The following is a 15,737-nucleotide window of genomic DNA, read 5'->3' as shown; positions in this document are numbered from 1 at the left end:
GATAAGGGGTCAACAAACTTCCTCTGGAAAGGACTAGAGGGTATATAGTTTAGACTCTGATGCCATATGGTTTCCCCTGCAGTGACTGAACTCTGCCACAAAGCACAGAAAGAGCCACAGGTGATGCGTAGCTGATGGGGTGTGCCGTGTTCCCGGACAAGCAGTGGGGCCCGCCCCAGCTCTACCGTGCTTCTCAAATATTAACATGCATCCAAATCACATGGACGTCATGTTGAAATGCAGACTCTAACTCAGAAAATCTGGGTTAGGGCCTGGAATGAAACATTTTCAACAAGCTCTCAGGGGGTGCCACTGCCCCGAGCACATGGACCAGTTTACACTTCAGCCTGGGCGCCTGGCTTTACTGAGGGCCATTCAATCCCGAGAGGAATGAGATGACTGTGTTCTGTATGAATTCACATAATGTGATTCTATTTTTTTTTTTTTTTTTTGCAGAAGAAAATATAAGGAACCAGGTTCTACAGTTAGTTTTACAGCATAAGACATCATAAACTAAATACATACAATGTACGGTTCATAAGGAGAAGAATGTAATAGAAACTCCACTTCAAACTCTTCATTATTAATGAAAGGATAAATATTCACACACCTACCTATAAATAACATGGAATGCTTTCGTGCAAATTTCAGGCCTTCATTTCTATCAACTTCACGATTTTCCTAAAACATAAATGCAAAGATCAAGAAAAGCTACCAAAATACAGAGCCAAAATGCTAAGTGTCTGACTTCTTACCTTATCGATTTTATTTCCAACTAGCATGTTTACTATGTCATTTCTCGTGCAGTATGTTTCCAATTCATTTAACCAATTATCCAGTTTAACAAAGGTGTCCCTTCTTGTGACATCATACACTGAAATAAAAAGTCATTTATTAAGTGAATATTAAAAGAAACAATGGCATTATATTTCTGATATATAACTAGGAACTAATTAACTAAGTGATATATAACTAGGAACTAACTAACTTGCCTATACAGGCAAGTCTGTTTTTTAAGCATTCAAGGCTTAAAAATCAGTGTCTACTGATTCAGATGGAAGATTCAAGTGTATTAAAAAAAAATACATTTACATAAACACACACTTCAATTTAATTAACACACACTGTGAAAGAAACAAAATTATATACTGTGTGAAAACTGAAAATTAATTTAAACAAAACAACAGCTGTCCCCATTCATAATAACAACAAAAAAAGGTGTGTCTAAAACCCAAAAGGTGTTTAGATTCAAATGTCTCAAAATACCAAAAAAAATTTTTACATGAATTGAAAATCTACCATCCTGTTCATTTCTTTGTTTGTTTCTTACAAGGACCAGAATTTTAAATTTGAAAAAGTATGTAGAGAGAGTGGGGGATCCCGATTGTCTCCCTGTCTTCACTTCCACCTGGTATCGTTCTGCATTATACTAAATAAAAAGCTTATTAATTTAAAGTGTTTCTAAACGTAGAAGATCCTGAATCAAAACCAGAAAGAGTCACTGCCAAACCAAAGCTTCACAAGTCACGATATAAAAAGAGATTTCTCCCTTCAACTGATCAATATTCAGTTTCCCGGGAATATTGAGAACAAGCACTTTGCCATAAATTATACTGAGAACCCACACGTGGTTTTTAAGTTCTGTGTGATTGTAAGTCAACAGTATTAAGTGCTTTGTGTTACTTTTTCAGGACTAATAAAACAGATCCCACTAAACAACCAACACTCTTCTACCTGTATGAGTGGCAATGAGTATGAATGAGTTCCTGATTGAAGATCGGCTTTGGATACCAGACCAACAGCAGGAGGACTAGTCCTTGTTACGTCCTCAGCAACATGTGCTTTTAAATCAAATAAATTATAGTCTGATCTTTATTTTTTAATTGCTAGACAAAGGGCTGGAACAAAATTTTAAGCTTAAATATTCATTAATATTACATGAAATTAACGCAACTACAAGTCACAAAAAAAGCAGCACTAAAGTGAAACAAAAACTTAACTGACCTTCACAAACAAGGAAAGTCAGAAATTCCAATAATAAAACAACAATATTTTTAAACAGTATATTAAAGTAAGACCTTACCTAATATAACACCCTGTGCCCCTCTATAATAGCTGGGAGTTAATGTTCTGAACCTTTCTTGACCAGCAGTATCCTAAAAATGACAATCAATTATTATTAAACAAAACAAAGTATAAATAATAGACCTTTAACATACTAAGAGAAGAACGCTGAACAGCATTATTAAAGTATCAATGCACAAACTCATTTATAAACTTAAAATTTAAATGTGTTCTTTTACTGTTAGTGTTACATAAAAATTAAATTAATAGATACTGCATCATCTATAGAAAAATGCAACAAAGTATATAGGTTTTCTACCATTTTGGGTTTAAGATTTTTATCACACATGAAACCCATTTCACTGAAAGCAATGATTCTCAACTCTGGTTGTACAAATAAAATTTCCTGGGAATTGAAGAACACCGAAGCCTAGATCCAGCTCCCAAAGATGCTGATTTCAGTGTTCTAGGCTATGACAGAAGTTTTAAAAATCTTCCCAGGTGATTCTAACATAGAATCAAGGTTGAAAACCAGTGATTTAAAGAGAATTACAGGGCTGTTTCTTATTTTAGGTAAGCAGTTTTTAGGTTGTACTTTTAAAAATGTTTTCTAAGTATCTTCTTTCAGGAAAATGCAAAAAAACCAAACAACTCCTTATTCCATGTTTCTGATTCACATCAGGAGTAATGAATGTAAGAGGTACACTCATAGGAAATGTGAATTTCCCAAGGAAGGAACCCCATCTGCTTAATCACCAGTTTAATTCCTCAGCCTCCAGCAATTCTTGCCTTAGATAGGTGCTCAACTTTCGTTGAAAAGAATAAACGAATCAACAAGTCTCCTCTGGGCCTGGTTCCTTCTGTCTTCTTTCTACCATCCTTGGACTGTGCCTTCAAGGTACCTAAGATTATGCAAAGCAGCAGTTTGCAAACTGCTGCCTCGGCCCACCATCTGTTTCATCATCTATGTTTTTACTAACTAAAGTTTTCCTGATTCCCTTATGTACTGCCATGTGGCCTGCTTTAGGACTGGACTAAGAATCTACTATTCAGCCTTTTAAAAAAAAGTTCACAGTCCGCTAATGCAAAATAAGCTGAAGAAAAGTGAAGGCGTATATCAAACGTCAACTTAACTGCCAGGCCCACGGCTATAAATGTGAGTGTTGTTATGGGGCAGGCGGAAGCTCAGCTGGATCAGGATTTATAAATATAAAATTTATATCTATAAATAGTCAGAAGTTAGGTTTTTGCTTGTTTGTTTTTAAAGCAGGAATTTGCAGTAAGTGTAACAACATCTTTGTAAGATAAAAAGAATCAGAGCTTCTATCTCTGGTTTTATCTTCCGACAGGAGAAGACAGAAATGGACAAAGGGCTGGGAAGTACCCAGAAAGTCTCACTAACCATGCGGGGAGTTGACATGAGGAAAACACGCAGAGAAAAACAGCCTGAGAGGCAGCAGGTAGGTCGTGACCTGAGCGCAGCACCTTCAGGGGCAGAGGGGCGGCGCTGTGCTTGCCTGCCATTCTACTCGAATGATTCTGGGAGGAACTTGCAGGTGGGAGAGGAGCTGATTTTATGTATATTAATAAAACCACAGAAGAATGAGAAAAAACAACAGATGCATATATTTCTAACACTGAGTGAGAAGGCCTTCCTCACTAGGACGTGACACCCAGATGCATGAACAACTCATCTAATCACACAAACACCGAAACCGTGGTATGGCAAACGGCAGCTCTCCCCCACCCCCCTCCTCCTCCCAACACACACACACTCATCCTAAACAATATGTGAAAGTAAATGACAAACTTGGGGGGGGGAAGATATGCAGCATGTAACAGTATTACACACACACAGTAAAATCAACATGGATTCATCTTAAGATTCTCAAGACAAATGACAGAGTGGAAAAATGTGGAATATGACAAAAAACTAGTATTTTTATTATACAAAGATGTTAATCATGAAAAAGATGAACTCTAATGTAAAAATGGCAAAGCATATAAAAGAAAATTCATTAAAAATAAAATCAATAAATAAGAGAAAAACTCGGTAATCAAAAGAAATGCACATAACATATAAGTGAAAAATTATTACTCAGGCAAAAATGAGAAAGATTAACACTGTATAGTACAGAAGGCCTTTTTCTTATACCCCAATGCTAAATCTTCACATTCTCTGAGCCAATGATTTCACTTCCAAGCACATGTTGCAAAGTCACTGGACAAGTACACACAGATTTTGTATAAATCAGGATGCTCACCAGAGCACTGCTGTTCTTTGTGAAAAACTATTAACAATGCAAATACCTTTCACTGTGGGTTGACTAAGTTACAGTCCAGCCAGGTGGTCATTTAAATTGATGTGCCTCTATGTGCACTGACACAGAACAATGAATACAGCATGTGTTGGGGGGAAAGGGGGGAAAGGGGGGCAAGCGGCAAGCAGGTGAAAAAGTATATAATCCATTCTTGTAGAAAATTGCATATAAACGTATGTTTAACAATATGCATGTGTCTAAGATATTTTTAAGGATGTTCACTAAAATGTAGACATTGGTTAAAAATGAACTTTCTTCCCTATTAATTTTATAATGCTTCAATTACCCTTTTCAGAATGAGCCTGTATTATCCTACTGTCAGGAGGAACCTCTCTTATTTAAAAAACATTTATAGGTCTATGATAAAAATGTCACTTCAATAATGCCTGACAGGCTTTTTACTGGGCAGGAACTAGAAAGTAAATTAAAAACAAACAAACAAACAAAAAAATCTCTTGTATGAAAGTAAGACCTCATGGTAACCATCAAGTCTCAGTCCTACTCTGAATTATGTATTTCACAAAGCAATAAATCAAGCACAAAAAGCACATGGAAAATCAGGCCCCACTTTAGTACAAAAAGAAGCCGGCATTCTTAAACTTCAATATATTTTATTATGGTCTAGTCCAACATTTTCCAAATCGTTTTCTGTTACACATTACTGTTCTGACTGGTATTAAATATATTTTGGGGAAGGGGCAAATAGCCAACCAATCATGTAAAGTATATTAGAAAAAGATTAACAGGAAAAACATAAGGCACACACAGTTACTTGTTATTTGAGATAAAATGTGTGTTAGAAACAGTATGCCATTCAGAGCATGCCATCAACATGAGTAAGATCATACGTGCATGAACACTTGCTGTTTCAACCTGGAACTGACACCCAGACAGCATTTGCTATTTAACCGTCACACTGCATCATCACAATCTGATGACTGTTGACCAGTTCTAATATTATCATGTTACAAAAATATATTTATGGTATATGTGGGAATTAGATATGAGTATATTTTTATAAATTATATATGCAATATATCTAATATATAGCAATCATATTTAGACATAGGAGGGAAGGAAGGAGAGACGGGGAAACACGGCAGACTGACACACACTGAGCATCCTGGATGTTTTATAGCTAAGGCTGCCTTATTCAGCACTACCAGGAAGAGGTCGAGTTAGCAAAGAATGTGGATCAGAATGGGTTGGGTTTATAGGCAAATGAAAAGAACCTAAGAATGGGCATCAGTATTTTTTTAAAAATCCAAAGCTGGCCAACTCAGATTTTATAAATATTTATACTAACAAAGATGAAAAGTAATTTTTTAAAGTATCACTTCATCCCCCTTCTCCCCAATAACTGCCTTTAGTGTTAGTTCAGTCTAGGCTCTTTTTAAAACTTGAAAGCAACACATTCAATCACAATGATTCTCTCTGGCAAACAAGATGATCTTTTTTAATATTCTGTTCTGTTCTCAAATATTCTGAAGGGATTATATATTTTAAATTTTTAAGTAAAAGTGTCTGCCTGATTACAGATTAACTATTTATTATTTAGCCTTTAATCAACATTAAATCTCCCAACTTATTTAATACAAATTGCTCATTCACCTCTAGAACACTATACACATCAATTTCTGCTTCTTCAAAAAGTACAAGTTTAATATTTATGCAGTACACATTTTAAAAATTCTTACCCATATTGCAAGTTTAGCCTTATTTCCATCCACTGAAATTGTTTTCACCTTAAAGTCAACACCTTGAAAAGATAAAAATTTTTATAAGAATTCCAGTAAAAGATACTTTTAAAATTAATTACCAAGAAAACCAGGAAATAGAAAAGCCACTTTATCAAATGCCCAAATTCACACCCAAATTCTTAGTTATGAACATGAAGATAAACGAAATAGTGTCACTGAAGTTAAGCAGCTTAGAATTTAATCAGGAAGAATGAAAACCAAATGCCTGTAGAATTCAACATCTACCTACCTGGACGTCCTGAAAAAATAAAAATTTTAACTGAAAAAAAATGAAATTCAGTGTAAGGTGGTGACTGACTCTGCACATTAAGAGCCAAGAGCTGGAACTCATGGTGCTGATGCAGAGAAGACGGCTGCCTGGGGACTGGCGGCCGGGGCGGTTTTCCAGGGCCTCCCTAAGCATCCACACACAGTTATTAAGGGTGTTGTTCACAGCTGGCCAATACCCACAGATTCTGATGATGGGCAGCTTGAGAGGACTGGAAAAATGACAGAAGTGCCACTCACCCCTTGTCTTATGAATTCTTTGTTTTTGTTTTTATCCTGAAAAGAACAGTATTCGTTTTCTATAAACTCATCAATAATCATCTGCTAATGCACAACTGCAAAAAGAGAATTTACACACAAAAACATTTGTGCCCAATCCTCTAAGGATCTTCATAAGCGGAAGAGGAGCACTCAAAGCACAGTAAAAACCGGTAAGCACGGGTTTACATAAAGGGAAGACGAGTTCCGTAAAAAGTCACATAAGGTTTTACGACAGCAGCCCCTCAACCCCCAAAACTTCTCCCTTTCCAGGAAAAGGAGTTGACACGTGCCATCTGGCTTAAATGAACAGTAACTACCCGCATGTCGTAAAAGAGTATCAAAAATAATGTGCAGTCTACCCCACTGGCCAGAGGGAAAACATTAGCTCAAGAAGCCTGGGAAAAAACTTTCAAAAGATCTTATTAGCTTGTCGCAATTAATTCAGAACAGCCACAACTAAGATGAACAGCACCCTCATATACTAAACGCTTCCTAGAACACCTGTCACCAATATGAAAATACATTAGTAAATCTTGGATGATTTCTGGTGATCCATTACACACACAAATTAAGTAATAAAAATTCATTTCAAAATATGAATTATGCCAGGTCTTTCTGTATGCCAAAGATTAAAAAAAAAAGTTTGGTGTTTCGAGCTAAGAAGTTGATAAAGTCACACCTAGAATGGCAGGCAACCGTTAGTTAAAGGACAGTGCCAATTACAATGTTCAAGGAAAACCTCAGTGTCAAGTTTCTTTGCAGTGAAGCAAACAAACAATTCAATATATTAAATAATCTAGACCTGTATTCACCAGGTCTGGATACAGAAATATGCCACACCATCTATATAAAAAATACGAAATTATTTTCCATTTCATTCATATTGCTTAAAAAAACTTGAAAACATGGGGACGAGGTGAACGGCTCTGACTTGGTTCAGGCACTAAATGAAGGCCATTGGTAGACATAACATAGTGACAGCCTGTCATCCAGACGCCACAGTTAAATTCTCAAGAGTCTTCAGAGAAAATATAAAGAATTTTTCTTTCTTAAACTCTTTAGGCAATATGCTCAAGGGCAGACCGGCCTTTCTGCTAGCTACCAGTTCATCAGTCTGCCTGTGAATAGAAACTCACTGTTCCCAGAAATTCTGTGTCCTCCTCCCCTCCCCCGGTCTTCTCTCTCTTTTGTAACATCCTGTTTCTGGGTATGCTTCCTGGCAGTCTAATGAGCATCTCTGTCATATGTATAATTTGCATGTCAATAACTGTTTCCAAGTACTCACTCTTCTGACAGTTGAGATCTGAAAGCTACACGCAACAGCCCTGGGAAACACTGCCCCTGGAGTCAAGAGACACAGGGGATCTGAAAGGGCACCTCCTCTGGACCCGGACACCCCTCAGTTCCCATTCTCCTTCCCCTGGCTCCTCTGGTGAATCCCATGGACAGTGAGCTCTTTAGCTCTCAGATGCTCGATCTGCTTCATCAAGCCTGGTTCTTCTGTTTTGCAAGTGGTTGTTAATTTGCATTTATGGCGGCAGCAGTGGGAATCTTGGTAAATTTGATCTTGCCAACTTCTCACAAGGTTTGACTAAATTATCTTTTCAACCTCCTCACGTGGATGACAAGGAGCTCATAAAAGAAGCAGAATGTCTAAATAAAACACTCCTGTGTTTTTCCTCTGCTCTACTATAAAACTGAACACTTCAGTGACCCAATATGTAGGGTTTTCCCCCCAACAACCAATTCTTTGACTCTCCAGGGACACCAGCTGGGCGTCCTACAACTGACACCATCCACCTCAAATTAGAGACAGATTCCACAGGTAAGGGCTCAGTCCCACAAGGCTGCCCCTCCGGCCCCACTTGGGATGCCAATCTCAAGTCCAGGTTGTTATCTGTGCTTCTGGCCAACTGACTACAAATGAGAGGTTCCCACAATCCCCTCCTCAATTTGATTAATTTGTGGCAGTAGCCTACAGAACTAAGGAGAACAATTTACTTACCAGATTATCATTTTATTAGAAAAGGACACAACCCAAGGACAGCCAGATGGAAGAGATATACAGGGCAAGGTATGGGGAAGGGACCCAGAGCTTCTGTGCCCTCTCCAAGCATCCACCCTCCCAGTACCTCTCTGTGCTCACCAACATGGAACCCTCTGAACCTCGGTTTAGGATTTTTAAGGAGGTTCCTTATGTAGATAATGATTGATTAAATCACTTGCCTTTAGTGATTAAACAAAATCTCCAGCCCTCTCGGGAGGTATGAAAGGGCTGAAACTTCCAAACCTTGATATATGGCTGGTCCCCCTGGCAACCAGATTCTACGCTAAGGGCTTTGTAGAAGTCATGTTGTTAACATAAACTCAGGTATAGTTGAAAAAGGCTTGCTATGAAAAATAAAAGACAGTTCTTTTCTCTTATCACTTAAGAAAATCCAAGGGTTTTAGGAGCTCTATGCCAGGAACCAAATATATATATTTCTTATTATAAATCACAGTATCTTACAGAACTGTCATTTCAGCTTTTCTCTACTTGTTCATTTGGGCCTGCATTTATAACACAATATTCAATTCTGTTCCTTTGCAGGAATCTTTTTTAGGCCCACTTGCCTATCTAGTTAAAACTAGATAATACAATCAGTAAAACCTTTGAAACAAGAAGTAAGTGAGGCATGAAAATTTATCAGATCACAACTGCACCATAAAGAGACACCTGTGAATGAGAAACCAGGACCTATCAATGGAATCAGCTACCTTGTTGAAAGAATAAAAAGCAGTCAACAGAAACCAACTCAGAACTGATACAGATGTTACAACTAGCATATTAAAAACAAGGATATTAGAAACAATTATAACTGTACACCACATATTCAAAAAGTTATGTAGACATGTGAAGGATTTTTAAAAAACTCCATATCAAGTATGTAGATATGAAAATGATAATGTTTCAGACTTTAAAATACACAGAATGGGATTAACATCAGATTAGACAATGCACAAGAAAATGTAAGTAAATATGAAGAAATAGCAACAGAAACTATTTAAAAACAAAGACAGAGTAATTAATGTGGGATAACTTCAAGTGGTCTAATAGGCAAGCAAAAAAGAAATAAAGGACAAAAGATATATCTGAAAAAAAATGGCCCAAAATTTTTCAAAATTAATTAAAAGTATAACCCATAGATCAATAAAGCTCAATAAACCCCAGACACAAACATGAAGAAAACTGCAGTAAGGAACACCATCATCAAATTGCTCAAAGGAAAATTAGGAAGTATTTTGAATGAAAAGAAAAACACAACATATCAGAATCTGTGCAATGTCACTGCAGCAACATTTGCAGAAAAATTTACAGCACTAAGTGGCCACACTGGAAAAGAAAAAATGACCTCAGCTCAATAACCTCACCTTCCAAACAAACTAAGACAATTTAAAATGCAGACAACTTAAATCCAAAGCAAGCAGAAGAATAGAAATAAAGTTCAAATCAAAAACTGATAAAAATCAAACCTGTAAAAACAATTTTTAAAAATCAATGAAACAAAAAGTTGATGCTATAAGGAAAATCAATAAAATTGATAAACTTCTAACCAAACTGGAAAGACAGAAAAGATAAAAATTACCATTAAAAACAGTAAGAACGATCACATCAATTACCAACTGTGTACAGAGGTTAACAAGGTATTGAGGGAATGTTACAAACCAGTTTATGCCAATAAATGTGACAACTCAGATGAAATGTCAACTTCCTTAAAAGACTAAAAGCTACACAATTAGACTAAAAAAAAAAAAAAATTCACAAAGAAAATACCTACAGAATATTGCAAAACAGAAGGAAAGCATGTCACTATGAAAAACCAACTAAACACAAAAGAAGGCAATAATGGAGAAAATGAGACCAAAAACTCTGTAAGACATACAGAAAACAAATAGCAAAATGTCAGCAGTAAACCCCGCCTTAACAGTAATAACATTAAATGTAAATAAATTAAACTCTCCAAAGGCAGAGATTAGCAGAAAAAAAAAAAAACATATGAAAGATCCAACTATATCCTGTCTATATGCTATCTACGAGACTCTACCATGCTAACGACACATTTAAATTGAAAATAAGAGGACAGAAAAAGATATTCTATGCAAATAGTAACCAAGAGAGAACTAGTATCAGACAAAACTGTTACAAGAGACAAAGAAAGACAAAATATACTGATAAAAGGTCAATTCATCAAGAAGATGTAACAATTACAAACACATATTCACCAAAGAAAAGAACCTCGATACATATGAAACAGTGACAGATATGAATGGAGAAATGTAACAGTTGGAAACTTTAATATGCTAATTCCAATAATGAACAGAACAACCAGATAGAAGATCAATAACAAATGGAGGATTTGAACAACAATACAAACCAATTAGACCCAAAAGAACATGCTAGCCAACACAACTAAAATAAACTTTTCTCAATTGCACATGGAATATTTTCCAGGATAGATCATATGTTGTCTACAAAACAAGCATCAATAAATTTTAAAAGACTAAAATCATATGAAGTATTCTTCTGATCACAATCAAATGAAGCTACAAATTAGTAACAGAAAGAAAACTAGAAAACTAGTTTCCACTAGAAATATGTGGAAATTAGTAAATAACACCCTCTTCAACCACCAATAGGTCAAAAAAGAAAGGAATTCATAGCTATAAACACATATACTTTAAAGAAGAAATATCTCAAATCAATAACCTAATTTTACACCCTAAGGAACTAAAGAAGAACAAGCTAGGTGCAAACTAGGATAAGGAATGAAATAATTCGATCACAACCAACATAAATGGAAAAGAAACAAAATACAGAAAAAGCAAAGACCAAGGGCTCGATTTTTTTTAAGAGATTAATAAAAGTGACAAACCTTTAACTACACTGACTAGGCAAAAAGAGAAATTCAAATTACAAAAATCAGATATGAAAGTGGAAAACATTACTACCAATTTTACAGAAAAAAAACCAGATTACAAAAACATACAATGGACAATACACACTAACAAACTGGGTAAGCTAGATGAAATGGACAAATTCCTAGAAACACACAATCTGACAAAACTGACTTATAAAAAGAAAATCTAAAGAGACTCATAACTAATAAGAAGTATCAGTAATCAGTAATAAAAAACCTCCCAGCAAAGCCCAAGACTAAATGGCTTCACTGGTAAATTCTCCCAACATTTAAAGAGTTAACCCCAATCCTCAATTTTCAAAAAAAAAAAAAAAAAAAAAAAAGCTTTGTTTGTTTTTGTTTGTTTGTTTTTGTTTTTTAGATTCCACATATGAGCAATCTCATATAGTATTTTTCTTTCTCTTTCTGGCTTACTTCACTTAGAATGACATTCTCCAGGAGCATCCATGTTGCTGCAAATGGCATTATGTTGTCGGTTTTTAAAAAAACCAAAGCGTAAATACAGGACAGAAATAGACTCAAAGACATAGAATACAGACTTGTGGTTGCCAGGGGGGCGGAGGGTGGGAAGGGATAGACTGGGATTTCAAAACTGTAGAATAGATAAACAAGATTACACTGTATAGCACAGGGAAATATACACAAAATCTTACGGTAGCTCACAGAGAAAAAAATGTGACAATGAGTGTGTATATGTCCATGTATGACTGAAAAATTGTGCTGAACACTGGAATTTGACGCAACATTGTAAAATGATTATAAATCAAAAAAAGTTTAAAAAAAAAAAAAAGAAGAGAAAGTTACACTCCCAGGCTCATTCCATGAGGCTAGCATTACTGATACCAAAGCCAGACAAAGATACAAAGTAAAAAATAAATTAAAAACCTTAGACCAATATCCCTGAGGAACACTGATGCAAAAATTCTCAACAAAATACCAGCAAGCTGAATTCAGCAGCTTTATTAAAAGGATTATACGCCACCATAAAGTGGGAATAAAACTCACACACACAGATGGTTGAACATAAGCAGAGTAATATATCCCATTAACAGAATGAGGGGAAAAAAAAACCCCACATGATCATTTCAACTGATATAGAAAAAGCACCTGACAAAATTCAATATCCTCTCATGATAAAAACAGTCAACAAAACAGTAATATAATAGAAATTTTCTCAACATGACAAAGGCTATACAAAAACCCATAACTAATATACTCATTGGTGAAAAACTGAAAGCTTCCCCCTCAGATCAGAACAAGGATCCTATTCTCATTACTTTTATTCTCAGAGTACTGAAAGTTCAAGCCAGAGCAATCAGGCAAGAAAAGGAAATAAAAGGCATCCATATTGGAAAGGAAGAAGTAAAATTATCTCGGTTCACAGACAACATGATCTTACAGGTAGAAAATCCTAATGATTCTATTCCACACATAAAAAATTCAGTGAGTTAGAATTCAGTGAATGCAGCAAAATTGCAGGATATAAAATCAATCTGCAAAAATCAGTTGCATTTCTATACTTTTTTTTTTTTTTTAGATATTTGAAATACAACTTTATTCTGATTCTAAACGAAAAGGAATAGGAATGACAGTAACAAACAAGATTTCACCACTGAATATTGTGATGTGACTGTCTCAGTCTTATATTTGAAACTCAGGGAGGAAGCAACTGTGTTCCAAAACAGCTAAATATGCAGGTCCAAAAAAATGGGAGTTTTTTTTTTTTAACTGCACATTCACTCCGAAGCCCATTTATCTCCTTCAGCATCCCAAAGATTAAGCACATGTTCTGCTTAGCTATATAATAAAGTGGCAAACACGCTGCACCGCTGACATCACAGGACAGTTGCCTATAAAACTAGACTTCTGACACTGGGCTCCAGCTTTACTTTCTCACAGGTCATCTTCATCCGGGAGAGCAGTTGTCTGCGCACCCTCTAGATCGTGCTCATACTGCGCAGCAAGGGCTGGGTCCATGACCATCTCCGGCAGGAGAGCAGGCATGGCGACAAACTCCAAGTTCGGGTCTCTGATCAGTTTTCTAGCAAGCCAGAGGAGGGGCTTTTCAAAGTTGTAGTTACTTTTGGCAGAAATGTCATAGTACCGAAGATTCTTCTTTTGGTGAAAGACAATTGATTTTGCCTTAACTTTTCTGTCCTTAATATCCACTTTGTTGCCACACAACACAATGGGGATGTTTTCACACACTCACACCAGGTCTCTATGCCAGTTCAGCACATTCTTGTATCTCTCGATGTTACATCAAACATTATAATGGCACACTGAGCTTGGATATAATGGCCATCTCTCAGTCCACCAAATTTCTCCTGACCAGCTGTGTCCTATACGTTGAACTTAATAGGCCCTCTGCTGGTATGGAACACAAGGGGATGGACCTCAACACCCAAGGTAGCTACATACTTCTTCTCAAATTCACCAGTCAGATGACGTTTCACAAATGTAGTTTTTCCAGTACCACCATCTCCCACCAACACAAGTTTGAAATGAACTTGAGGTTCTCCTTGAGCAGCATTGTGATGTTACTTCCAGAAGCGTCTCTGCGCCCGTCAGACCGAGGCATTTCTATACTTTAGTAATGAATAATCCAAAAAAATTTTTTAAATCATTCCATTTACGATAGCATCAAAAAGAATAAAATACTTTAAAAATAAAAATAATAAAAATAAAATGCTTAAGAATAAATTTAACCAAGGAGTTTTAAGATTTATACACTGAAAAATAAAAAACACGGCTGAAAGACATTAAAGAAGACATAAATAAAGTGGAAAGACAGGCTGTTTATGAGTTAGAAGATTTAATATTGGTAAGAGGACAACACTACCCAAAGCAACCTACAGATCCAACACAATCCAATAAAAATTCCAAAAGCTTTTTTTCAGAAGGGAAAAACTGACACTCAACTTCATATAGAATTACAAGACACACTAAAAAGCAATACAATATTGAAAAAAAAGGAAAGGAATCGCTGGGGGACTCACACTTTCCAACTTATTTCAAAACTTACTACAAAGCTACAATAATTAAAACAAATGGTATTAGCATTAAGGACAGACATTTAAGCCAATGGAAAAAATAGAGAGCCCAGAAATAAACCCTCAGGTACACAGCCAACTGATTTTCAACACAGAAGCCAAGACCATTCAATAGGGAAGGGACAGTCTTTTCAACAAATGGTGCTCAGAAAACTAGATTTCCACATACAAAAGAATGAAGTTGGACCCTTACCTTACACCATATATAAAAGTTAGCTCAAAATGGATCAAAGATCAAATGTAAGAACTAAATCTTTAAAACTCTTAGAAGAAAAAAATAGGAAAAAACTTTCATATTATGGGATTTGACAATCATTTTTAAAATATGGCACCAAAAGCACCGGCAACAAAAGAAAAGCAGATAAACTAGACTTCAGCAAAATAAGACTTCTGTGCACCAAAGGATACCATCAAGGGAGTGGGGAAAAACTCTCAAAATGGGAGAAAATATCTGCAAACCAGGTACTACTGATAAGGGGCTAGTGCCCAGAATATATGAAGAACTCCTATAACCCAGTAGTAACAGAAAATCTAATTCAAAAGTGGGGAAAGGATCTAAATAGACATTTCACCAAATAATAGATTCAAATGGCCAATAAGCACATGAAAAGATGCTCAATATCATTATTCATTAGGGAAATGGAAATCAAAACCACAATGAGATACTACTTCACACCCATTAAAATAGCTATTATTAAAGAAAAAAGTGAAAAATAACACGTGTTGGCAAGGACACAAAGAAGTCAGAACACTTGTGCATTGCTGGTCGGAATTATAAAATGGCACGGCCACTGTGAAAAATAGGTTGGCATTTCCTCAAACAGCTAAAAACAGAATTACCATATAACACAGCAATTCCACTCTCAGGTACGCACCCAAAAGAACTGACGACAGGGACTCAAACAGATCCTTGTGCAACAATGATCACAGCAATTTTATTCACAACAGGGAAGTGTCCATGGACAGATGAATGGGTAAACAAACTGTGGTGCGTACATACAATGAAACATCATCAGCCATAAGATGAAGTGAAATTCTGATACACTCAGCTAT

At 36.0% G+C, this 15,737-nt stretch overlaps 1 protein-coding gene and 1 pseudogene across 3 annotated transcripts in view; both read right to left on the bottom strand.

Annotated features, from left to right (window-relative positions):
• The window catches only part of RAB18 (RAB18, member RAS oncogene family), a 35,302-nt gene that overhangs the window by 4,443 nt on the left and 15,122 nt on the right, over window positions 1-15,737 (bottom strand). For 2 of the 3 annotated variants that reach the window (XM_031444551.2, XM_031444550.2), the window contains exons 2-6: window positions 6,083-6,144; window positions 2,854-2,966; window positions 2,084-2,156; window positions 756-874; window positions 615-681 (exon numbers count right to left, since the gene is read on the bottom strand). In XM_031444551.2, the coding sequence (XP_031300411.1) occupies window positions 615-681; window positions 756-874; window positions 2,084-2,156; window positions 2,854-2,966; window positions 6,083-6,086 (376 nt within the window). In that variant the 5' untranslated portion in view covers window positions 6,087-6,144. The remainder of the gene's footprint in view (window positions 1-614; window positions 682-755; window positions 875-2,083; window positions 2,157-2,853; window positions 2,967-6,082; window positions 6,145-15,737) is intronic. The other variant, XM_010993634.3, reaches the window with a different exon arrangement.
• Window positions 11,496-14,219, bottom strand: LOC135319409 (GTP-binding nuclear protein Ran-like; annotated as a pseudogene).

Source organism: Camelus dromedarius, chromosome 26, assembly GCF_036321535.1.
Source record: "Camelus dromedarius isolate mCamDro1 chromosome 26, mCamDro1.pat, whole genome shotgun sequence".
NCBI classification, from domain to species: Eukaryota; Metazoa; Chordata; class Mammalia; order Artiodactyla; family Camelidae; genus Camelus; species Camelus dromedarius.
This window is presented reverse-complemented; position numbering and strand designations above follow the sequence as displayed.